This window comes from Octopus sinensis, linkage group LG2, assembly GCF_006345805.1.
Source record: "Octopus sinensis linkage group LG2, ASM634580v1, whole genome shotgun sequence".
NCBI classification, from domain to species: domain Eukaryota; kingdom Metazoa; phylum Mollusca; class Cephalopoda; order Octopoda; family Octopodidae; genus Octopus; species Octopus sinensis.
The window spans coordinates 85,858,413-85,886,123 of NC_042998.1; the positions used below are offsets into that span (position 1 = coordinate 85,858,413).

At 35.3% G+C, this 27,711-nt stretch overlaps 1 protein-coding gene across 3 annotated transcripts; it reads right to left on the bottom strand.

The window, feature by feature from the left end:
* Nucleotides 1-251: 251 nt before the first annotated feature.
* Nucleotides 252-27,711, bottom strand: LOC115225117. Of its 3 annotated transcripts, none has more exons than XM_036515007.1 (6): nt 27,555-27,711; nt 22,232-22,783; nt 15,048-15,365; nt 14,020-14,067; nt 6,593-6,619; nt 252-304 (listed from the first exon to the last, which is right to left on the bottom strand). In XM_036515007.1, exons 1-6 carry the CDS (start codon nt 27,610-27,612, stop codon nt 267-269), a joined length of 1,041 nt encoding a protein of 346 aa, XP_036370900.1. In that variant the 5' UTR covers nt 27,613-27,711; the 3' UTR covers nt 252-266. The 3 variants fall into 3 exon arrangements, with proteins under 3 accessions (XP_036370900.1, XP_029651927.1, XP_036370907.1); XM_029796067.2 differs by having other exon boundaries at nt 252-307; XM_036515014.1 differs by having other exon boundaries at nt 275-307; nt 6,589-6,619.

The window sequence follows — 27,711 nt, forward strand, 5'->3', positions numbered from 1 at the left end:
CAAAGCTATAGCAGGTGACACTTGCCTAAGGTGCTATGCAGTAGGACTGAACCTGAAACTATGTGGGTTGATGGCAAACTCCTTAACCAGACTTCCATGCAGGTGCCTTGTATAAAATATCTTCCCTTTCTTCCAATTCTAAGTTAGCACTCAAAGTAGATAAAATGGGAAATATGTGTCTTGAAATTTCATAAATTGCTTTGTCTCTTTTAAAATATAATTTAAAATGGAAAAACAACAATCTTTTATGTTTAAGATTTAATTTATCACGTACCTGTGAAAAACTCAGCATCATATTTCATCACTTCTGAAATAAAAGAAATCTTATTGCTTTTAGAAAGTGTGTTCCATCTTTTTTCTTCTTTCTCTATTTTTTTATATGTAGACATAAAAGCATAAATACATTTGGCATCATCAAACTGCCACTTTTCATAATAGCATGGGTTAGGTTGGTATAGTCCGAGTCAGTTCCTAATGCACACTCATGCATGCACACACACACACATGCATGCATACACATACCTATATGCACTCACATACATGCACACACACACACCCACTTACACACACATATGCATGCAAACACACAAGCACGTGCACAAACACACATGCACACACACATGTATGCACACACGCATGCATGCATACACACACATACATATGCACTCACATGCATGCATTTATGCACATACACACACTCACACACATATGCATGTACACATGCACACACACATGCATGTATGCATACAGACATATATATACTCACACACTCATATGCATGCACACATGCATACACACAGAGGCATGCACACATACACACACATATGTGCACTCACACATGCATGCATACATGCACACACACACACACAACACACACACACACACTCACACATCTATGCACATATGCATGTACGCACCCACACAAATTTTTAACCTTGTTTCATATGACTTAAAATGTTGTCAAAAGCAATAAGGTTGACTTTTCATTTTTGCCAGATACTATATATCCTCAAAGCCATCTGAAGTAGAGAATTATAATTAAGAGAAATACAGGATGAAAAGGTGTAAATAAGATGAAGCAGGAGTAGAAAGAATTTGAGAAGACAATTAATCCCATGTCTTTGACGATCAGATTTATCCATGCCAGCTCATATCCAGTTCATTTGTTTTCCATAAATAAAAGGATTAAGTGGTTAGTTTTGACAGTCGGATATTTTGAGGCAGTTACAGAAATTTCGAGTCTTTTACCTAATATTAACACCCTTCTGCATCAGCCAGTTCTCTTACATACATAAAAATTTCGGTATTTTGATATGATCATCCTGCAGTTTATTTCCATACCTATATTTCTAAATTCTTATTTACCTCCTCATTATAATATATATACAAGGGGGTACCCCAAAGAAACCAAAGTTTTGCAATGTTATTTTATTCATTTAGTTTTATATGTTTATACTTTTATTGCCTTCAAAGTATTATCGATTTGAAGCAATGCATTAGTCCAGATGAATTTGCCCCTGTTTAAAGCACTGCTAGAGCTCTTGCGAAGTGATGCCTTTTAATGCCTCCATTACATTTTTCTTCACCCCTTCCACATCTGCCAATTCTACAGCACCAATGTTGCACCTTTGAAAAAAGGTCTGGATGAACTTCCAACTGTTCTTTCAGTTTACGAAATGCATTCAGTTACGACTGCGTTTGATCTTCTGTGAGCATGTGAGGCACAAATTTTGCTATAACTCTTTCCATTTGCAATTCCTCACTCAGAATTCATTGGCAGGAGCTCAAGGACACATCAGTTATATCAACAAGTTTGTCAACTGTCAGTAATGGTATTCCTAGATCAGTTTATGAATTTTCATGTTTTCATTTGTTTGGGAAGTTGATGGTTGCCCTGAATGAGATTGGTTTTCAAGTGACAAGTGACTGTTCCTAAAGCATGAAAACCACTTGTAAACTTGTGTTTTGTTCATGATAGCATCCTTGTAAGCTGTTTGAAGCATGACAACTATTTCAGCTGCCATTTTCTCCAGTAGAAAACAGAATTTCACAGAAACTCACTTTTCCCTTGTTTCAGCCATCACAAAAATCGATGAACAAGGGAGAAGCACTGCAAAACAAAGACGCACCATATGGCAATAGGACTACATCCAATGATGCCGGTTGGCAGACTGGTGCCTGAGGGTTGAATCAAGTGGGTTCCAGTGGTGGAAGCCCAAACTACAACAGGCTCATCCCACAAAGAACGTTTCCGATTGCTTTTGGGTACCCCCTTGTATGAGTATAATATCTTTATATATATATATATATATATATATATATATATATATCAACGTCATCATCATCAATGTTTAGTGCCTGCTTGCCATGCTAGCATGGGTTGGACGATTTGACTGAGGACTGGCGAACTTGATGGCTGCACCAGGCTCCAATCTGATCTGACAGAGTTTCTACAGCTGGATGCCCTTCCTAATGCCAACCACTCTGAGAGTGTAGTGGGTGCTTTTATGTGCCACCGGCACAAGGGCCAGTCAGGTGGTACTAGCAATGGCCATGCTCAAATGGTGATACATACACACACACACACATAGATATACACACACATATGTACATACATACTAACAAAATATATAAATATACACATACATGCATACATACATACCTACCTACCTACATACATACATACATACATACATACACACACCACACACATACATACATACATACATACATACTACATACATGCACACATACATACATACACACACATACGTATATACATAACATACATACGTACGTACATACATACAGACATACATACATATACATACAAATACACACATACACACACACATAGATAGATATAGATATATATACATACATACAGTGCTACACACACTGATACGATCCATTGTCATAACTTGTCATGCATATATTTGTCCTTTGATATCTGTGCATTACCAACCTAGTACTGAAAGTCAGAGCATATTCACATTATACAAGGTATTTCATATTTTTTATTCTTATATATTTGAAGATAGGATGAAAATTATAATATCAGCACAATCACAGGCAAGTAGAAGTTGGTTCCTTCACAATAGGAATAATAGGGCTCATTACATCTGGATATTCCATTGGTGTTGGTCTCACATTTCCAAAAGATGATGCACAAAAGAGTGCTTTCCATATTTGTGTTTTTAGGTAATTTCCACAGATTATATCAATATTTCCAACTTTGAAGAAAAATGGGACATATGTGAGCATGAGATGAAATTTCTTGATCCTATACTTGTTGAATGGAACTTTTTAAAAGTTTTTTTTTCCAAAGCAATGGTGACATCTCTTAATTATAACCACCTACTTCATATATCTTTAAGGGTAGATATGGATTTTGGTGAGATTGAAAAATCAATCAGTTTATTGCTTTTTGCAGCCTTTAACCTTTAGCATTTAAACCGGCCATATCCGGCCAAAAGTATTCTGCCTGTTTTATGGCCAGATCTGGTCTCTCACACCAACCCTACAATATCGTTTTAAAAATTAACAGCTACCTCATCAAAATCTCATAGCTACAAGATAATGCATGGCTAGTTCAAAACAATGTGGATGAAAAAGCATTAATTTGGGTAGAATAATGCAAACACTAAAGGTTAATTGAGTTGATTTAACCATGGGAGAGATTGTACATAGTAATGGCATGATGCAAGTTTGCTTTAATTGAAATGGATGGAACAATTGTAAACTAAGTAATAAATGCAATTTTCTAACTCCATTCTGTAATACATTTTTTTTTATTATATATACTCTGCAGATGTTTTGTGGATTTTCAGATTATTGGTGCAGTGGCATCCTGAAAGACTTTCCCACATTTCAGCTTTTAGATAACCCCAAGCATAGGAGTGCTTCATATGGTAAATGCTTGGCTTATATATTTCAATTCCCTTACTATATACATATATACATACATACATACATACATACAATACATACATACATACATACATACATACATACATACATACATACATACATATATACATACATACATACATACGTACATACATACATATATATATATATGTGTGTGTGTGTGTGTGTGTGTGTTTAAATGTATAAATATATTATAATTACAATGAAGAGCACATAGATAGTACCAGCATTGCTAGAAATCGGAGTAAAAAAATGACTCAAAACCAATGTAATCACTTATACACTAGTGTGTATAATTGATTATAGAGTCTGGTGTGATGAATCTACAAGCATACAAAACATCTAAGAGTATATTTTCCCTTTGAAGAGAATATGCTCAGAAATATGAACTTAATATTCAATTAATTTCACTGTATAACTGAAACAGCTGTAAGGAACAATGATCGATTTGCTGTTGATAATAAACTCTTATTAACTCCACAATCTCCATTTGCAGCCATCTCAGCTAGCAGGACTTGCTACTCTTGACTGATGATGGGCAAGACCCAGAAACATGCATGTCTTCAGGTGCTAATCCTAGCTGGCGGGGGAGCATGCCTCCCCTTCGCAAATATAAGGACACAGGAAATGTGTCAAAGTCGACAGGAAGCGTCGATGCTTCCTAGGGCTAAATAGGGGTGGTGTGATTCCCTTTATGGGACTGTCACATTGAGTTGACAGTATACAACCACTATATATATATATATACATATATTATATATATATATATATATATATCCAAAATAGAAATCCCATAGCATACCTCGAGGTACTTGGGGTACTTAAGTGTGCTTATGACTTAGTGTTTATTTCTTCCATGGGTACAAGTAAGTATCTCATTTATTTTCTTATCTTATTTATCGCTGATGACGAGAAAATTCTAAATGAATTAACTCAGAAATTGGGACCGATCCGATAATAACGAAATTTTTTAGAAATTTCTCTTGGTTTGCTTATAGTGATAACTTATATGGTTATTTACGATTAAGTCCATTTCGGCATATTTGGCATTGAAATTTTTTTCTTTTGCCCTTGTTTATAAGTTGTATATATATATATATATATATATATATATATACTGGTAATTAGTAAGGGATTTCTCCAAATGTTTACCAGGTTGCTCACAGTTAGGTATTAATAATTCTTATACGATAAGAATTCAGAGTTATATTCTGTTGGATAATTCCAAATACAGGGATTGGAAAAAGTAATGGAAACACCTAGCATCATAACATCATAATTTTGAAATATCTATAAAACCATCAAAAGCTTGTTTATTTTTATCTTCTTTGATTTATTATTCATGTTGCTTAATATGTTTTGCTAAAACTGCTGTTTCTTTTTGGATATCATCAGAAAAAGGTAATTAAAATTCATTAAAATGACAGATCTATCAGACTTTCAGAGAGGTCAAATTGTTGGTGCTCATATGGCAGGTGCTAGCATAACAGCCAAAATGTTTGGTGTATCAAGAAGTACTGTCTCAAAAGTAATGACAGCCTTTGAGAAAGAGGGAAAAACTTCTTTGTCGAAACAAAACTCCGGAAGAAAACCAAAAATTTCAGATAGGGACCGTCAGAATCTTACGTGAATTGTTAGAAAGGATCACAAATGTACAGTTCCCAAAATTACTGCAGAGCTTAATGATCACCTTGAGAACCCAGTTTCCACAAAAATTGTTCACCGGGAGCTGCACAAAGCTGGATTTCATGAGAGGGCTGCCATCAGAAAACCACTACTTTCAAAAACAAATGCTGCAAAGCATTTAGAGTGGAGTAAAAACCCACAGAATTGGTCCCTAGAGCAGTGGAAGTATGTTATTTTCTCAGACAAGTCATCCTTTACGTTATTTCCAACCATCAACCTAGTATACATGTGGAGACAGTCAAAAGAAGCATTTGTCCCAGACTGCCTTCTTCCAACTGTTAAACATGGAGGAAGATCTCTAATGATCTGGGGCGGAGGACTATATCTTGGTAATCCGCTGGTTCAATGGTTTCCCTTCATGGCAGAATTAATAGTCAAGTCTATTTAAGCATTTTATCTGATCAAATTCATTGTATGGTTGTGGAACTGTTTCTGGAGGGAACCAAAATCTTTCAGGATGATAATGCACCAATTCACACAGCTAAAGTTGTTACTGAATAGCACAAGGAACATTCTAGTGAAGTTGAATATCTTATCTGGCCACCACAGTCCCCAGATCTCAATATTATTGAACATTTATGGTGCATTTTAGAAAAACAAGTAAGGAGTTGATATCCTCCACCATCATCACAACAAGAACTGGAGACTGTTTTAGCTGAAGAATGGACAAAAATTCCTTTAGAAACAATTCAAACTTTGTATGAGTTCACACCTTGTAGAATTCAATCCTACTCCATATTAAAATTAATTTGTTTGAAATTTTAAGGTGTTTCCATTATTTTGTCCAACCCCTGTATATTTCCATATTACCTTTAACCATATAGGTTTCCTTTGAGTATTTAATATATATATATATATATATATATATATATATATATATATATATATATATATATATTAAATATAAGTTTAAAACATATGTTATTACATGTAATTTGCAAATGTTTTATCGTTTTAGTTATAATTAAGTACTTACTTTTTTTGGAAATCACTTCAGGAGGTTCTGAAATGAAAGAAATGACATTTTGAAAATGTTTGCTGGGATGTTTTTACTGTTATTTTCTTGTTTCTTTTTCTACACAGTGACATAAATACGCTAATAAATAAATAAATAAAAAAAACACACATAGACATAGATCTCCAGTCATGAGCAACTTGAAGGTCTAAAATATTTATTTATCTGACAAAAAAAATACTTTGTTGATTAGCACTTTGCTTAAACTGGTCCCTTCACACTTAGTGTTTCCCCACTTTTTTTTCTGTAAATATCTCCATAATCTCTGTACTTCTGCCTTCAGGACAAGCTAATTGCTTTATAAGATTTATGTTAACATTTTCCTATCTCTGTTCTATCTCTACTCTATACTCCTTATTAAATTTCTTCCTATCCTTAAACTTCAGCTTTTCATATTCAACTTTAACTGCTCTAGTTCATTCATTTGTTAGTTAAGGATTGTCTGGAGAATACCACTTCTCACATACAATAAAATACCAAACTTCATGGATATCTTGGTCATTTAAACATTGAACGTCTTCCTCTGCTTCGCCTGCACTGCATCAATCAGGATGTCCTGCTGAGCATCTCCTTTGCTGTTGCTTGCCAACTTCTTCGTTATCCAGCATGAACCAAACTTTGCATGCAGACACATTACATACACACAAGTATAAACACATACCAAACACACACATACACACACACACACATGCGTACACAATTGTATATATCCACACATACATACATACATACATGCATGCATACATACATACATACGTACGTATGTACAGGCTGTCCAATTCATATCAGCATAGACAACGGCTGTTAAATGTTGATGATGATGATGATAATGATGATGATATGTGCCTGTGTGACACCATGTACAAGTGCCTGTAAGGTGTCACGTGAAGGCCTCCAGCACACTCTGTAAAGTGGTTACTGTTAAGAAGAGCATCCAGCCATAGAAACTATGCCAAATCACACTGGAGTCTGGTGCCGTTCCCCAGCTTGCGAGCTCTGGTCAAACCATTCAACTCATGCTAGCATGGACAACAGATGTTAAATGATGATGATGATGATCATCATCATCATTGTTTAACGTCCGCTTTCCATGCTAGAATGGGTTGGACGGTTCAACTGGGGTCTGGCAAGCCCGAAGGCTGCACCAGGCCAGTCAGATCTGGTGATATATATATATATTTATATACACACATGACAAGCTTCTGGACAGTTATCTATTGAATCCATTCACAAAGACAGAAGCAGAATTACACAATTTTAGACTCCAATGGACAAGGGGAGGGGGCAGAGGGGGCAGTGGGGCATATATGTGTAAGTGTATATATATGTGTATATATATATATATGTATTTGTATATGTATATATATATATATATATATATATATATATATATATAACAAGCAAAGTAGCTAGTTATAAAATCTCAAGAAGAGATTGAGCAGTAAGGTATACTAAACAGTAAAACCAGTCGCCACATCAAATTGGCTGTTGAATGTTGCTAGTAGTTTAACCACAGGTAGTTTCTCCACCTGTTGGTTATCAGTGCAGCTGGCGGAGAATCTGCCTGGGGTTAAACTAGTAGTAACATTCAACAGCCAATTTGATGTGGCAACTGGCTTCACAATATATATATGCATACATACATACATACATATAAATACATATATGTATGCATGTATGTATGTATGCATATATATGTGTGTGTGTGTGTATGTGTGTGTGTGTATGTGTGTGTGTGTGTGTATGTGTGTGTGTGTATATGTTTGGTTATTCTTTTATTGCTTTCAGTCATTTGACTGTGGCCATGTATCTTTTGCTGAATTGCTAAGTTAGGGGGACATAAAGACACCAACATGGGTTGTCAAGTGATGGTGAAGAGACAAGCACAGGTACACAAACACACACATACACACACACATAACCATACTGCATCTCATCTAGATTAACTCTCTAATTAATTGAAGTACGACTCTCTGTAACTCTCATCACCTGATCCAACAATCTGGTACCTCTGTAATTATTTCTATCTAAGGCATTACCTTTATGGGTGACCATAACCCACACTACCAGACATTTTAAACATCTCAGAGGTGATTCCTGATGGGCCAAATGCTTTCCTTGTCTTCATATCCTTAATTGCTTTATCTACCAAGGTACTGTTGATTCAAGTAGCTGGTCCCTCAATTGGGCCATTCCTCCCATTCATTCTCCATGTTCAGCAGTCTTTCATAATCGCATCTCCAAGCCCCTTTCTTAGCAGAATTCCCAAATGCAAGTGTACCATCATCCATGCAGACACGTTTCTCTCCTATGAATCACAATTTTCTCTCACACATTGTCTTGCATTCCAAAACACTTCAATCTATGGTCCTCATGTCACTGAACATAGTCAAACTTCTTTTCTGCTTCTACTTTGGCAAAATATACCTGTCTCTTAGCTTCCCTACTGGTTACCTGATACAGTTCCCTGCTACTTCTACTCTTCCAGGCCTGTTTCGTTGTTCTAATGGCCCTGTCTACAGCATTGTTCCACCACCACATTGCCCTATACACCATGGCTCCCATGTACACCATGGAAAATACTAGGCTGCCATCTGACATGTCCATTGAAATCTCCAGCCACAAAGATGAGATCATTGTCACTCATCTTTGAGGTAGCCTGCAGAAAAATATCATAAAAGTGGTCCTTCTGTTCATTTATGGGACATAAGCAGAGATAATTGTCACTATACTATTCTGCATGACTAGCCTGAGCATAAGTACTCTATTGCACACTCTGACTACCTCTATGACCTTATCCACCCATTTCTCTGCAAGAAGTATGCCCACACCACCTACCCCATCACTGTTACTTTCTCAGAAGATTTTATACCCATGTGTCTTGCCTGTGAGGAACCTGGCTGAACTTCCTCTCCACCTTACCTCTTGGATGTTATAAACATCAATACGTTTCTGCTCAAGCATCTTAACAATTTCACTAGACCCACCTTACCTTTCAGTGTGCCTACATTGACAGTGCCAACTCTGAAAACTGGAAAAGGGATGTGGGAGGAAACATGGGAAGGAGAGATGGTATTCAGCATATATATAAAGTCATAAATGACGCAGAAATAGTTTGATGAAATTTTATTTAACAATAACAAAATTCAAATATCATAACGAAATGTTTTGTAATTTAAAAACATGTAAATAATTTATATTATTATATTTAATAATAAATAAATAATTTACATGTCTGCATTAATGCAAAATGCATAAAATCTTTCAAAATAACCCAGAATTTACGTTACATTCTCAGGTGACTTCAGGTGAAAGAAAGTCTTTGTTAAATACTAAATTAGAATTTAACAAAGACTTTCTTCCACCTGTGGATACCTGAGAATGTAGCAAGAGGGCAAGAGAGAGAGCAGGATGACTAAATATATCATTGTGTGTATGTATATTTGTATGTATGTATCTATGTAGGTGTGTAAGTGTGTTTATATATATATATATATATATATATTTATGTGTGTGTAATTGTGCATGTATGACAGAATATATCATATATCACAAAGGATCTCTCTCTCAGAGTGAAAGGCAGATTGTATGATGCACGTGTGTGAACAGCCATGCTACAAGGCAGTGAAATATGGGCTGTGACAGCTGAGGACATGGATAGGCTTGAAAGAAACGAAGCCAGTATGCTTCACTGGATGTGCAGTATCAATGTGCATGCTTGGCAGAGTGTAAGCATCTTAAGAGAAAAGTTAGATATAAGAGGCATCAGAGATGTGGTGTGCAAGAGACACAACTGAACTAGTATGTTCATGTGATGCATATGGACGAGGATAGCTTTTTAAAGAAGTGCCAATCTCTAAACTGTGGAGGAAACCTGTGGATGAAGTAGACTCAGGAAGACATGGGATGAGGTGGTGAAGCATGATCTTTGAACTTTGTGTCTCACAGAGGCAATTATTAGTGACTAAAACCTTTGGCAATATGCTGTGCTTGAGAAGACCAACCAAGCCAAGTGAAATCGTAGTCACGGTTGATGTTGGTGTCACATAACTGGCACCTATGCTGGTGACACATAAAGAGCACCGTTCGAGCATTAGGCCTCACAGAACAAAGTGGCTGAGTTCCTCTCAAGTGTTGGGCCTCACAGAGGCAAAATGGCCGAGTTCCTTTCAAGCACTGGGCCTCATGAAGGCAAAGTGGCTGAGTTCCTTACAAGTGTTAGGCCTCAGTGAGGTAATGACCTAGACCTTTGGTATTATGTTGTGCATGAGAAGAAAATCCATCAAGCTGAGCAAAATTGCAGATACTGGTGTCACACAAATGGCACCCGTGCTGTGGCATGTAAAAGTACCCATTACGCTTTTGGAATGGCTGACGTTAGGAAGGGCATCCAGCCATAGAAAACCATGCCAAATCAAACTGAAGTCTGGTGCAGCCTTCCAGCTTACCAGCCTTGGTCAAACCATCCAATCCATACCAGCATGGACAACAGACCTAAAATAATGATAATGATATATCATCATTATCATCATCATTTAATGTCTGCCTTCTATTCTAGCATGGGTGGAACGGTTTCACAAGAACTGGCCAGGCAGAAGCCTGTACCCGACTTCTGTGTCTGTTTTGGCAGGAATCTTACAGCCGAATGCCCTTCTTAACACTCACTACTCAGTAGAGAAGACTTAGTGCTTTTTACGCGGCACAAGCACTGATGAGGTCAGCTTGGCAAGGTTTTTACGACTGCATGCCCTTCTGAACACCAATCACTTTACAGTGTCGGTTGGGTGCTTTTAAGTGGCACCTGCACTGACAGGGTCACTAAGAAGAAAAAGAAGAAAAAGAAAAAACAACTTTCAAGAGGGGAAGGGGCATAGGAAGTGGTGATCTTGAGTTGGATGATGAAAGCTTATAGTGAGACAGAAACAGGTGTCTTGCTGTAGAGGAAATACAAGGTTACCCGGCTAGAGAGAGAGAGAGAGGGGGGGAGGGAGGGAGGGAGAGAGAGAGAGAGAGAGAGAGAGAGAGAGAGAGAGAGAGAGAGAGAGAGAGAGAGAGAGAGAGAGAGAAATCAGGAATGACTACTGCAAAGAAAATACATGGTTGCCCAACCTGAGGTAAGTGCAGGAGAAGGAGGGAGAGAGTGGAAGACAGCAGGATAGAGAAGGTGGCAAAATGTAGGGCATACTCACAAGGGATGGAGATCAGAATATAAATGGGATGGTTAAGTAAAGGAAGAGAGAGATATAGATGGTGGCTAGTGCCAGGGTACACCCATGAGGTTTGGATGCCATAATGTAAGTGACAGGATATTGCAAAGGAAGTGTGATTAAAGAGTGTGGGGGAGGGAAGTGAGTGGCAAAAACCTAGGCATATATAGAGTTGGGGGTGGATTACCAGATAACAATGATACAGAGGAACAGGGTCATGAGAACAGGATTGGGGAGTGAGAGGTAGGCATAGTGTATGAAAGAGAAAATGTGAGGAAGATAAGAGATGTAGATTGGTTTGTTGGGGTAGGGTGAATGAAAAGTTTTCTTGTTATGTGTGGGTGGAACACACAGGTTGGGGGCTAGTGGAGAGCAATCATACAGTGGGACAAGGCCAAGAGGACAAGATTGAGGAGTGGGGGGGTACGTATAGTGCATGAAGCGGAAATGTGATTAAGAGAAGAGATGTAGAGATGTAGTTTGGTTTGTTGTGGATGAGTGTGTGAGAAGTTTTCTTGTTAAGTGTGGGAGGGACACACAGCCCTTCTAGATCTCAGTTTTGCTGATGTGGGCAGGTCTTCTCAAGAACTTCATATTGCCAGACATCTTGGTCCATTGTCATTTCCTCCATGAGGCCTAACATCCTGAGACCAGTCCTTAACTACTTCATCTCACATCTTCCTGGGTCTCCCTCTTCTGTGGGTACCATCCACTTTCAAGTTGTTTTGTCAATAAAATACACTGGGACACCAGTTGTCATAATCAACAGAGTGCCAGCTTTTTAAAATAAAATAAACCAACGGCAGTAATCTGTAGAACCGGCTGTTCGAGAAAACAGATATTACAGTCAGCCAAACTTTATATAGATACTTAATGCTAGCTAATTAGCAGATAATCTAATGTAAAAGCACAGCTCCATCTGGACTACTCCATTTCTGCACGCTAATTTTATTTTTAATTTGTTCCCATTCATGTGAAACCACTTATTCAAGTTCAAGTCATTGATGCAATTTTATACCAATTGCTATTTTTACTTTTGTTAGGTTACGATTATATTATACTTTAGTTTGATTTTAATTATTACTTACTACATATAATTCAATTGTTATTATTATTTTTATTGTTAAAATGAAAGTATCTAACATAAAATAGAGAAATATTTTTGTTTCACTTTTAACACGTAATACTGAAATAGTGGAGAAGATATGACATTGCTATGGGCTCGCTCTAAGCAAGAAGTTAAAAATGTTTTTTGCTGATGACATTCCCCAGACCCTAAGTAAGGCATGTGTAAAATTTGAATGAAATTGGTTGTGTAGTTCTCAAGTTTTAGGGAAACACACAGACAGACAGACACACACACACACACACACACACACATTCTCAGTTTTATATATATATAGATATATATATATATCAATGGAGAACTAAAATATTTAGTTTTCAATGAACACTGGTATAAACCAGAGAACTAGGATGGAAATAATTGTTAAGCCTTGGATAAGTATGGTATGCAATGGAAGGCCATATGCATTTCAGCAAAACTCTGTACTATCACACATGGCTCTAATAATGCATGAATGGATGGCTAGAAATGTTCATGATAACATAACCCCTAATATTTGGCCTCCTAATTTCCCAGATCTCAGTCCATTGGACTATTACATGTGGGGTGTTGTTGAGAGAAGTCAATGAACATGCCCGTAACACTGAAGATTCTTTGAAAGCTGCCATAGTCAGAATAATGTCCAAAATGAACCAGGACCACTTGATTCGTGCATGTAGATGATTTAGATCTCATATAGATGCAGTTGCTGAAGCTTAAGGTGGCTTTATTGAAAAACATTATAGAAAAGTAGGTTTATTTTTATCCTCATAGAAATTTTTGATAAATAAAGTTATTACCTGTTATTATATATCAGTTTTTTTTTTATAAACATAAATCTGTCCTCAAATATCTTATGCACCCTGTGTGTGTGTGTGTGTGTGAGTGTGTACAGAGAGAAAGAAAAGCATATTAAGAGTGATTATATGTATCTATACAAAGTAGATATAAAATGCTACCAAGAATGTGAGGTGACACTTCACAGCTTTTACTACTTGTACCTCATCTATTTTATTTTTCTAAATATGATTTAACATTTATTTCTACTAATTATGAGAATGAAACAGAATATTTACCTTTGGGAATTTCTGTACATTCGACGCTGACTTTGTGCAGTTCTTCAGCTGAATATATATATATATATATTTGGATGTTAAAAAGAGAAAAAAGAAAATATTTATGGTCTTAAAATAGTACTAGCAACAGAAGCATCATTATGACAAGGGTAACTTTCCTTTTCGCCCTTTCAGGGTTGATAAAAAAGATACCAATCCATCCAGGGCAGTGAATTAAAAGAAATGTAAGAATGTCAGACCAGACACCTTGTAGTGTTTGTTCTAGCTCTTTGCATTCTGAGGTCAAATTCTTTCATGGCCTATTTGTATGACAGTCTGTATCTGTCACCTGATTTTTACACTATCACCTCTGGCACCCCAGTGCCTTTTGCAGAATCCTCTCTGTTTCAAGTATTCAGGTTTCTTCCTTATCTATAACAAATTTTAAAAGTCCTGAAAGGATCATGGACACCACCTTTTCTCCTGATTAAAAGAGATGTGTGAGTGGGTCATGAAATTTGCCATTATATCATCATCATCATCATTACTATTTTTGAGGCAAATTTTCTATGGCAAGATTCTCTTCTTGTCACCAAACTTTTCCTATTTCTCAAGCAAGGTGATATTTTCTTATAGTTAGGCAAGTTTTCACAGAAAACAACAACAACCTTGCTTGTATGATGATGATTCTTATTTACTACTATCACATGATGTCAGGACAAGAGTTCACAACACACATGCGCACACACACACACACACACATGCAGGCATACAAACATGATGTATAGACAGGGTTCTTTCAGTTTCTGTCTTCCAAATCCACTCACAAGTCTTTGATCAGCTCAGATCTAGAGTAGATGACACTTGCCCAATGTGTCATGCAATAAATATAACTAGAAACTATGTGGTTGGATAGCAAGCTTCTTAACCATACTGTTATGCCTGCACTGATTGCCATGGCTAAACCACAGCTTACTATAGATCTATCTTTAGTTTTATGTTTAGTTTCAAATTTAGAAAAGAAACAAAAGGTAAATAAAAAGCCTTACAGGATATTTCCAGCCATATTTGATAAGGTTCATTAATTTCTTTATGGAATGTCATGTTAACCATATTATTGCTTGTGAAGTTCAATAATCCTGTTTTGGTTACAGGTATGTCATTCAACTTTAAAAAATTGGTGATCTCTTCCTTTGAAGCATTAACTGTTTTGTTTGTCACAACATTCATTACCTTTATCTGGAGTCTGTCATTACTTGTTGCTGTACAAGAGCATGTAAAATTATTCAAACTTTTCAGAGGTTCATGAAGGAAAATAATGGTTCCTTCTAATTTGTTTTTCTCACAAATTTCTAGTCTGTGTTCTTCTGCAAAAAACAAAAATAAATACATTAATTTACATTTATTTTATAATTTTTAGGTGTAGGAATGGCCATATGATTAAGAAGTTCTCTTGCCAACCATGTGAGTTTGGGCTCAGTCCCACTACATGGCTCCTTGGGCAAGTGTCTTCTACTATAGCCCAAAGATCACCAAAGTCATGTGAGTGGATTTGGTACATGGAAACTATGTGTGCGCATGTGTTTGTGGATGTGTGTCTGTGCCTGTGCTTGTGGTTGTGTCTTTGTGTCTGTTCCCCTGTAACTTAGTGGTTTGGCAAAAGAAATTGATAGAACAAAAGGAATACTAGGATTGATTTATTTGACTAAAACCATGAAGTTATGCCCCAGTATGGTCGCAATCCAATGACTGAAACAAGTAACAAATAAATCAAAATTGTTTTCTTTTAAGATATAGACATAATGTATTCTGTCTGTCATTCTGTTTCAGAGCCATAAATCACAACATTTTCTTATGTTTATTGTACACCAGACACACCTAACCCATTTTGGTGAAACAGCATTTTCTTTTCTCTGTTACTTTTATTGTGTTGCACTTCTGAGGTCATGAACTAGCTCACCTCTTTAGAACAAATTTCTTTGGCACTCCTTGTCCATTTTTGTTATCCACTCCAACCATTCACAGGAGAAATTCTAAAGCTGAACACTGATTACATTAATGTTACTCAGAATTATATTTTAGTTTATCGTTTACTTCTTTCAATCATTGAACTGTGACCATGCTGAGGAATCTATTTAAACAAATTAACCACAGTACTTATTTTCAAGTCTGATACTTATTCTATCGATCAATTTTACTGAACTGCTTAGTTAGGAGCAGGGTGTGTGTGTTTGACAAAAACTAACCAAGACTGGTTGTCAAGTGGTAGTTGGGGACAAACACATCCCCCACTGACACATATATGATGAGCTTCTGCACAATTTCCATCTACTTAATTCACTGAAAGTTCAGCTTGGGAGGCTATGTAGAAGGCACTTGCCCCAGGTACCACATAGTGGAACTGAACCCAAGATCACAAGATTGGAAAATAAGCTTCTTAACCACACAACCATATTTCATGGTTAAAAATTATTTCAGTGGTATTGGATTGCAACTGAATTGATAAATATATACAATGTTTTTATGAGTTACTGGGACTTGTTAAATTCCACTATGCTTTGAATTTGATAATATTGATTTCAAATCTTGGTACAAGTTCAGTAATTTCAGAGGAGGAGATAAGTCGATTACATTGATCCCAGTGTTCAACTGGTACATATTTTATTGACCCCAGAAAAATGAAGGGAGTTGACCTCAGCAGAATTTGAACTCAGAATATAAAGATGGATGAAATGCTGCTAAGTATTTTATTCTGCAAGCAAATGATTCTGCTGGCTTTTGAATTTAATAGTATCAAAATAGATACTAGATATAATTCTTTTTGTATAAAAAGTTACACTATTGCAGCAAATATGCACAGAATATTTGGCAACCATTTCCAACTGAACCAAACCTATGTTGCTAAGTTACTTTCTCTTATGAGAATAAGAATTCATGATCCATGAAAGATACTATAATACTTTTTTTTACTATTTGGTCATTAATAACTATTTTTAAATCAGAAATTTGAAGCAAGTAACTTTGTTCTAAGAAGCACTTGACCCATTATTCCCTTTCTATGTGAAATTTAAGTGAGAGTAGTAAATTAATTTAGATAAGTTTTCATGATGGAAACAGGTTTAATTACAAAAGAAAACTGGGAAATGAGATCTAAATGAGGAAAAATTTACATTAAAAACTGACCATACTTAAGCTTTTAGCAGTCAGATTACTCTGTCAAATGTAATACTTATTTATTCACATTGTTTTGAAATCATTTATTATCTTGTAGCTACAAGATTTGGATGATGTGATTGTTTATTATCAGAATGATATTGTAGAGTTGGTGTGAAAAGCAGAATCTGTCTAGTTTGGACATAAAACAAGGTAGAATATTTGGGCTGGATATAGCTGGTTTAAATGCTAAAGGGCTAATGTTTCTTCATCAATCATTTTTTATTTAAGAAATAAATAAGGTTTATGACTAACCAGAAACAAAGGACTACTAAGACCAGATTCCTTGCAGCACGTAGTTTCTATCTCCTGCTTTCTGTGTTATATTATCATCATTATTCAAACGTATAATGTTTTTGATTTTGTCAACCACACTCTATAGTAGGCATCTTTCAAGGTGACTCCCTCTCCCCATTACTCTTTTGCAGGGTACTGATCCTACTCTCAAACGAACTGAGTAACACCAGGTATGGATTCAAAGTGTATAATATTATAACAAACCATTTGTTTTATATGGACAATCTGAAGCTGTTTGCTAGAAATGACAAAGTGCTAGCAGGGCTGTTTACTGCTAAAGAGTTTAGCAATGACATTGGGATGGATTTTGGCCTTGATAGTGTGCTAAAATAACTTTTGCAAGAGGCAAGTGCAAGCAAGCAGCTTCCATTAAATTAGATGCTGACACTACCATCAAGGAGCTTGACCCACAAGAAAGCTATAAATATCTGGGGATAAATGAAGGAGATGGTATACAACATGCTACTATGAAGGAGAAAATAAGAAAGGAGTATTACAAGAGAGTAAGGCTCATACTAAAAACTGAACTGAACTCCAAAAATCACATTGAAGCCATTAACACCCTGGTTCTTACAGTAGTCCAATGCAGTTTTAACATCATTAATTGGAATCTTACAGAGCTCCAATGCCTGGACAGGAAGACAAACAAACTACTAACATCTAAGAACATGCCCCACCCAAAAAGCAGACATTGATCATCTGTACCTACCTGGAAGTAACTAGGGAAGAGGAATGATGCATATGATATAGGACCTCCACATTAGCAATGAACAAGTACTTATCTAGTACAGAGGACTGGATGCAGTGGTTTGTGTGCAAACATGAAAGCAGCAGAAAATCACATTCTATTGTCAAGGAAGCTTGCAAATTTGCAAAGGAACTTGGCATTAACTCTGAATTAGATGAAGAACCTGAAACCACTGCCACCAAACAAGCAAAACAGATCCAACAGACTGCAAAAAAGAACGGGCAGAACAAATTGAGGAGCAGTGAAGCCAGAAGCCTCTGTATGGACAGTATATACTTTAAAGCTGAAATGCTGATGTAAACCAACCAACCAACAACCAGAGACTGGAGGTTTCATATTAGTGGCACAAGACCAAGACTTACTTACCAAAAACTACCAGGCTAATATTCTTAAAAATGATTCTGGCCCTAAATGCAGATTCTATGATGCATTTAATGAAATAATAGACCATCTCATCTCAGGATGTTCTGTGCTAACACCAAACAAATGCAAAAATCCCCATGATAGAGTAGGACAGTATTTACATTGGAAAATATGTAAACACTACAAAATCAGGACTCCTGCTTATTGGTATGAACATCATCCTGAGCCACTCGTTGAAGGTAAAAATATCACTATCCTCTGGGATTTTCCAGTCAACACTGACAGAACAATCCAAGGTAATTGACCAGACATAATTATTAAAGACAAAGAAAAAAATACTTGTAGACTAATAAATGTATGTGTTCACACTGATAAAAATATATCTCATGACAAATTAAGTAAATAGCTGTAGGGGTGGCTGTGTGGTAAGTAGCTTGCTTACCTACCACATGGTTCTAGGTTCATTCCCACTGTGTGGCACCTTGGGCAAGTGTCTTCTACTATAGCCTCGGGACGACCAAAGCCTTGTGAGTGGATTTGGTAGACGGAAACTGAAAGAAGCCCATCGTATATATGTGTGTGTATATATATATATATATATATATATATATATATATATATATATATATATATGTATGTGTGTGTATATGTTTGTGTGTCTGTGTTTGTCCCCCAACATCGCTTGACAACCAATGCTGGTGTGTTTACGTCCCCGTAACTTAGTGGTTCGGCAAAAGAGAGTAATAGAATAAGTACTAGGCTTCAAAGAATAAGTCTTGGAGTCCATTTGCTCAACTAAAGGCAGTGTTTCAGCATGGCCACAGTCAAATGACTGAAACAAGTAAAAGAGTAAAAGAGCAAATATAAGGACCTGGAAATTGAAATACAAAAGGTGTAGCATCTTAAAGTGAGAACTGTTCCTGTTATTGTGGGTGCACTAGGTATGATAAGAAAGGGTTGTCAAAAACATCTAGATAATATCCCAGGAGATAATATCCAAAAGATTGTGCTAACAAGTACTGCCCACATCCTTAGAAAAACCCTATCAGTTTAAATGTCTGTGTTGTAGTACATGAAGATATTTTGCTACTGCCCCTGCCACTTTCCCTCCCCAAGCTTTCTGTCATACTGTAACATCTCTTATCCTTCACTCACCCTAGGACGCTGGGTATGTCTCAGCTAGTGATTGTAAGAAATATGCAGCTTAAAAGCAAATAATAATAATAATAATAATAATAATAATAATAATAATAATAATAATAATAATAATGATAATAATAATAATGATAATAATAATAATAATAATAATATTAATAATAATAATAATAATGATGATGATGATGATGATGTGGAGCCTCAAGACTAAAACAATACCTGTTGTCGTAGCTGCCCTAGGAATGATAGCAAAAGGGGTTGATTGCTACCTAGCTCAGATACCAGGAAACCCCAAAATGCCAGAAATTCAAAAGATAGTGCTCATGGGAACTGCCCATATCCTATGCAAAATACTTTCTATGTAATCTCAAGTTTTAAAACAAACACATAATTTTCTTATGGTTTCTTAAACATTCTCTAGAACAACACTATGTACAAAACCAAATATATGGTACCCTCGGCATAACACAAACATGAACTTCCAACTTGTTGTCTCTTGAGGTCTCTGGGGGAGACTTTGAGCCAACTTGTACAAATGTAAAGCAAAAGTCAAACATAAAATAACAACAACAACAACAATAACAACAAAAACAACAACAATAATAATACCAATAATAATAATAATAATAATAATAATAATAATAATAATAATAATAATAATAATAATAAGAAGAAGAAGAAGAAGAAGATGAAGAAGTCACCAAGAATGAAAATTGCAAAATCTTGTTGGATGCAATGATTTAGTGTGATCACCTGACCAGATATCAGAAACCAGACATTGTTATAGTGAATAAAAAAGAAAGAACATGCATGATAATTGTAAAACATGTCCCGGTGATAACAAGATCAAAGAAAAAGAAGAAAACTGAACAACTATAGTGGGAAATATGAAGAGTGTGGTCAATGGAGAGAGTAGATGTGATACCAATAGTAATTGGTGCACTTGGAAGTATCAGCACTGAACTAACAAAATGGCGCAAAAAGATTAGTACAAATGTGAAGGTAGAACGCCTACAAAAATCAGCGTAGCTTAGAACTGCAAGAAATTTTCATAGGGTTCTTGAAGTATGATCAGTAAACAAGTGTCATTGTAGTCTGCTGGCTGTGGACAGCTAATACTTTCCATTATACCCAGCAAAATAAGCTGAGAGTTTTCATCAAATAATTATAATAATAACGATATTAATATCTCCATGTGCAGTCGTTTTGCACCTACAGAGCCTCTCAATAGGCACGATAGAGCAAAACAATGTATTCATGGGGTAATTTGCAAAGACTTGGACCTGCCCTATGATAAAAACTGGTGGGAACACAAACCACCTCCAATGCTTGAAAATGACCACATCTCACTCCTCTAGAACTTCACTGTTCAAACTGACTGAAAGATGGATGAGAATAGGCCAGATATTATATTAAGGGACTTCAGACGAAAATCATGCCTCCACATCGATATGACTGTCCCAATCGACATAAATGTTTCTCTGTCAAGATCTACCAAAAACTGAGCAAGTATAAAGATCTTGAAATAGAAATTGCAAAATGTGGAACCTCAAAACTAAAGCAATACCTGTTGTCATAGGCGTCCTAGGAATGATAGCAAAAGGGGCCAATTACGACCTAGCTCAGATACCAGGAAATCCAAAAATGGAAGAAATTCAAAAAATAATGCTCATTAAAACTGCCCATATCCTACATAAAACATTGTCTATGTAATCCCAAATTTTAAAACCAACTTATAATTTTCTTGTTTTCTTAGACATTCTCCAGAACAATACTGTGTGCTGAGGACACCACATACATGTGTAGCCTTAACACAGTTCTCGTGAAGGTTCAGTGTGACATAGAATGTAATGAGGCTGATCCTTTGAGTACAACTCATTTTTGCCAGAGTATACTGGAGCAACAAAAAATAAAGTGTCTTGCTCAAGGATACAATTTGCCACCAGGAATTGAACTCTTGACATTACAATCACAAGCCAAATACCCTAACCACTAAGTCTAGCACCTTCACTAGGAAAAAAAAGAGAAAGAAAGGCAACAATAAGTCAAGGAAAGAAAGGCAATAATGATGGTCAAAAGTGTGTGTATAGTATACAGGATAAAATACAAAAGACAGAATAGATAACAGTAAAAAATCCATGAAGAGGAAAATGTGTGTATGCACATCAGGTTTAGTGTTGGTGAATTTCAGGAAACATGGAATTTTTGATGGATGATGTATTCTGACAACTAAAATTAGAGTGAAAGAGTCTTCTGACAGACCATTTTTTCATTTGTTGACCACTCTTGAAAGAAGACATAGATTAATAGTTGGCTTTAGTAGAGATAGATTTTGGAAAAATGTTAGTAATGAGAGAGAAACTTTAGTAAAAACATTTCTACACATTCTTCATTGTTGTTTGTTGGTGATTGTATTAAATGACAATAATGGAGAATGGATATGGAGAAATTTCTTACCATAGATGCATTGCCCATAAAGCTCCAAGTTAGTGATGTTAGAGTAAAGACTGTTTGAAGTGTTTAAATATGTGGTAAAATTACAATAACTTGTATCAGAACAGTTCACTACTATAGATTCCTGTATTGTACATACATCTGTATATCCATCTCTACATCCATACGTACATACATCTGGTGGATTAGATGGTGGAAGACTCGTTAAAGATTCTTCTGTGGTATTTTGACTCAAAGGAGATGTTGTGTAAGAGGTAACATCATACGTTGATTGATGACTGTTTGGTATGTTTGTTGAGGAAATATTACTTGAAGTGGTGCTCAGAACAGTGACAGGTGTAGTCTGTGTTATATTGGAGTCTGTGGCATTGGTAACGTTGACATTACTACTGATGTTAGTAACTACTTGGGGAATCGTGGTGGGATTTTCAGTGTATGCTCTGCACCATTTTAAATTTTTCACAGCTAAAACAGTATTATCTTTGCATGTAATATTGATATGAATGATGCCGCTTTTGCTGTCAAAAGGGAGATTCCATCTTTTTCCATATGTAACTGAAAAAAATAAATATGAAAACAAATATTTATTATATCATATGAAAAATAATAACAAGAATTATAACATAATTATACAAGGGTTGACAGAAAAGTTCAGAGGCTGATTAAGATACTCTCATGTAATGTGACCAAATGAGTTTTACTTTTCAACATAATCCTGCTCCGTGGTCCACACTCCTCTTCTATCGATGTTGCTGTGCTTGGATCCCATTGGTGAAGAAACTTTTATCCTGTTGGCTAAAAAAGTCATCAACAATAGATGTTATAATCACTGTGATACTGGCTCTCAGCCAAATGTTTTTTTCTGTTAGGGAACTGATGATAGTTAGATGGGGGCCAAATCAGAAGAATAGGGAGGATGAGCACCCAATTTAAAGGCATAACAGTAACTGAAACCAAGGACTTGTGTGATGGAGCATTGTCCTAATGAAACAAGACCCCTTCCATCAGTTTTCTTGGGCATTTGGTCTTGATAGCCTTTCATAACAGCCTCAGCAAGTTGGCATAGTACTCTCTATTGATGGTGTGGAACCTTCAAAGATAGTCAGTAAACACAATGTCATCACCTTCTCTGCAGGTGAAATAATCTTGGCCTTCTTTTGAGCAGGTGAGGAGGGCTGTTTCCACTTCTTGGAATGTCTCTTTGTCTTTGGCTCAAAGTGATGAACCCAACATTCTTCCTGGCTTAGGAGACATTCAAGCTGGTTTCCTTCCAGCTGGTGGAAACCAGCTGGATCCATCTCAAACAATGTTATTTCCCTGTGATGTGATCAACCTGGTGTTCTTTTAATCAAGTGCCAGATGTGGCAACCACCAAGTAGAAACCTTCATCATTCTGAGTTTATTGTGTAGAATACTCTCAACTCTGTCATGGGATATGCTAATCATCATCATCATCATCACTATCGTCATTTAACGTCCACTTTCCATGCTGGCATGGGTTGGACTGTTTGACTGAGGCTGCATCAGGCTCCAATCTGTTTCTACAGCTGGATGCTCTTCCTAATGCCAACCACTCTGAGAGTGTAGTGGGTGTCTTTTACATGCCGCCAGCATGAGGGCCAGTCAGGCGGCATTGGCATCAGCCACGCATGAATGGTGACTCCGGGATTTAAAAAAATTTTTAAACTATGTTAAATTATTCAGAATGTACATCATTGTAACGTATCCATCTGAAGAAGACAGTTTCTTTGGAATTGATATAATGTAATCATTAATCAATTAAAGGAGTCAATAGAAATGGCCATAATGAATTGACACCTGTCCTTCATTATTGTTGTGTGTGTATATTATTCTGGCTTATATATATATATATATATAATTGCTATTATGCAAAAGTATGATAAGTCGAAAACATTGCTTTTTCAGAAAATGAAAAAATAGCTTCAGCATTCCATAGCAAAACCGTTGTACTACACTTTGACAATTTTTGATATCTTGGCATCTCAAGCAGCTGGAGATATGATAGTTTGACTAAAAGAACTGGCTATTGCCAGCAAAAATAAATATTGAAAAAAAAAACACATTTGGCTAAATTTGGACATGACAGTTTAACATAATAGCAACGATATATATATATATATATATATATATATATATATATATTAGGGGGAAACCACTATGTGGACACCCTTATGCTAGAAATAGATCCACTATGGTCTCACCACTATGAAATGTTCCCAAGAAAAATTTAGCAAAACAACCGAAACGTAATCGAGCAAGACAAAAGAAAAAGTAATAACAATATGGATTATTCGTATACATGTTTCCCTCTAATATATATATAATACAATTTTACTGAACCTCCAGTTTTTTAATGCTAGACCACTGGTGTGAAATCGATGTTAATTAAATTAATATCTAATTTCTCACCCTCATTTTAAATTTAAAATATATATATATATATATATATATATATATATATATATATATATATATATATATATATTGATAATGATGATGACGGTGATGATATATGTGTGTGGGTGTGTGTGTGTGTATTTATTTGTATCCTTGGTTCTATGTTTGTCCTCACCACTTCTTAACAACCAGTGTTGGTGTGTTTACATTCCCATAACTTAGCAGTTTGGCAAAAGAGACTGAGAGAATAAGTTCCAGGTTTAAAAAAAAAACGTTCTCTAGTTGATTCCTTGGACTAAAACTTCAAGGTGGTGCCCCAGTATGGCCACAGTCTAATGACTGAAACAAGTAAAAGATAAAAGATATATCTATTTGTATAAAACTGAGAATGTGTGTGTGTGTGTGTGTGTGTGTGTGTATGTGTGTGTGTGTGTGTGTGTGTGTGTGTGTATGTGTGTGTGTGTGTGTGTGTGTCTCTCTCTTTCTCTCTCTCTGTGTATATCTGCATCACTAAAACTCGAGGACTACCTGACCGATTTCATTTAAATTTTACACATGCCTTACTTAGAGTCCATAAAATTAAATTTTATGGTTATTCCAGTAATGCTGTTAAATATCTATCAAAAATAGAATTGGTAGTTTCTGCAAATCATCCTACCTCAATAAACCTGACATATCTCAAAAGAAAATAGTTTTAGACATGACATTCCTCAACAAAAGATGAATTGGTATATAAAACTGCCACCTGCACTTAAAAGAATAATGAAACTTTGAAAGGATGTATCTGCTTTCCTCAGTAAAAGGGTTACGACAATATGATATATAATATTACATAATATTAATAATATATCTCATATAATATTTTAATAAAATATATATTATAGTTATATATACATATATATAGATTCAGATGAATATGGTGCTTAAGTTGAGGCACCAGAATTTAGTACGGCATTATTCATACAATTTCAAAGTAAGGTGATTAAAATCAAAATAAGCAACAAGGATATCCAGAGGTAATACAGTACAATCGTTTCATGCAACTCCATTTAATTGAACAATGCAATCATTACATCAATTTAAATTCTATGTGTTTGTGCAGCTGAAGATTGCTCTGCATTTTAAGTTGATGTAATGATTGCATTGTTCAATTAAATGGAATTGCATGAAACGATTGTACTGCATTACCTCTGGATATCCTTCTTGCTTATTTTGATTCATACACATATACACACACACATATATGCGACATTGACTCTAAGGCCCTTTGATTCTAAATCATGCTTCCACACCTGAAATTTCTTCTCTAGTTCTGGTAGTGATTATTCTGCTATGAGGGCCAGGTCATCAGCATAGAGGAGCTCCCAGGGCAACTTGTCTTGAAAGAAATTTATACATATATATATATAAATTTATAAATTTATAAGTATAAATTAATAATTAAAAATAAAAATTTAATTTTTAATTTTAATTTTTAATTTAAATAATTTAATTTTGAGTTTTATATTTTATATATTTTGTATATTATATTAATTAATTTTATTTCTATGTTTTGGTTTATGTTTTTCACTGTTTGATTTGACTAATAGTGGTTTTATCTCTAATTTAATATATACATTTATACTGTAAAATTAGATTTAATCCTAAATCTAATTTTTCCCTGTAAGTTTGGATTTACTCCCTATTATTATTATTATTATTATTATTATTATTATTATTATTATTATTATTATTATTATTATATATATATATATTAAGATAAACTTACTTGGAAATGGATGCATAGTGTTCAATCATATAATAATATAAATAATATATATATAAGCATGTATATAAGCATATATACATACATATACATACATACTTATGTATATACATATGCATATGAGAGTACAAGACATCATAAAACATAAACAACAGGAAATATGAAATATGAGAACATGGGATAGGAACTTTTTTTGCGAACAACAAAAGAAGCAAATGGAAAACAAGACAAGTAACATAAAGAACGACCCTTCATCAGTTGTAAGCTGTTTATCTATTCCACATTTTGAGCAATAATGAAACAAGCTGAAGTGTTATGCTTTAAACATCCTTAACTATGAAAGGAAATCGAAATCTTTAATATAATTAAACAATTATTACAAACAATATTATAACTTTATGAATGAAGAATTTATACATCAAAACAGAAATTCAAAAATTCAACTAAATATAAACAAGGGATTTCTAATCGCATTAGTTCTCATTAGCTCTTTTAATCATCATAACAGCTATCATTACTGTCATCATCATATAATTCATTTGGCGCACATCACAACAATTTTAATAAGAGAATTGTCCATGTTGAGCCACATAAATGATATTAAAGGCAGTAAAGTATGTCAGATTAATAGCAAAATATTTTGCTTTATAAATATATATTTAAATGATAATGAGGATGATTTTGCAATAGCCATATGCATTATTTGTTCTTTATGCACTTGATACAGATGAAGGGAGGGTGCACTGAGGTGAGTAGCTGTTTCTCTTTGCATTTATCTAAGCTTAAGAGAAGATTTAAGCTTGGCACTTAACGGATGTTAATTAGATGCAGCTTTTACTACCTCCCATCTCTCTCTCTTTCTTACTTGAGAGCTTCACTCATACAGTTAATATTTACAGCTAAGTAGACTAATTCTATAACTGCTTGTATTTTTTTTCTTTTCTGTTATGGACACTACACAATACCAATAATGATAATGATGATGACAATGATGTGATAGGCCCTTCAATTCCTTCCATAAGTACACAGACATATTATTGACTTGTTAAGTCATATGACAGACTTCATAACCTGAATATAAAAAGTAACAACAACAACAGCAACAAAAGTTATAAAGATCTGATCAAAATAAGTATAATTTACCCCAAAATGTGACTTTAAGAAAGAAGAGGAGTAAGTGGTATTTCCAGTTTGTTCCCATATTCTTAACGAATTTAACAATTTAACGACAGTAGTGAACTGAAAGGTTTGAATTCCAAACAGGAACTGAAAGAGACAAAAGAAACAGATTTGATAGGAC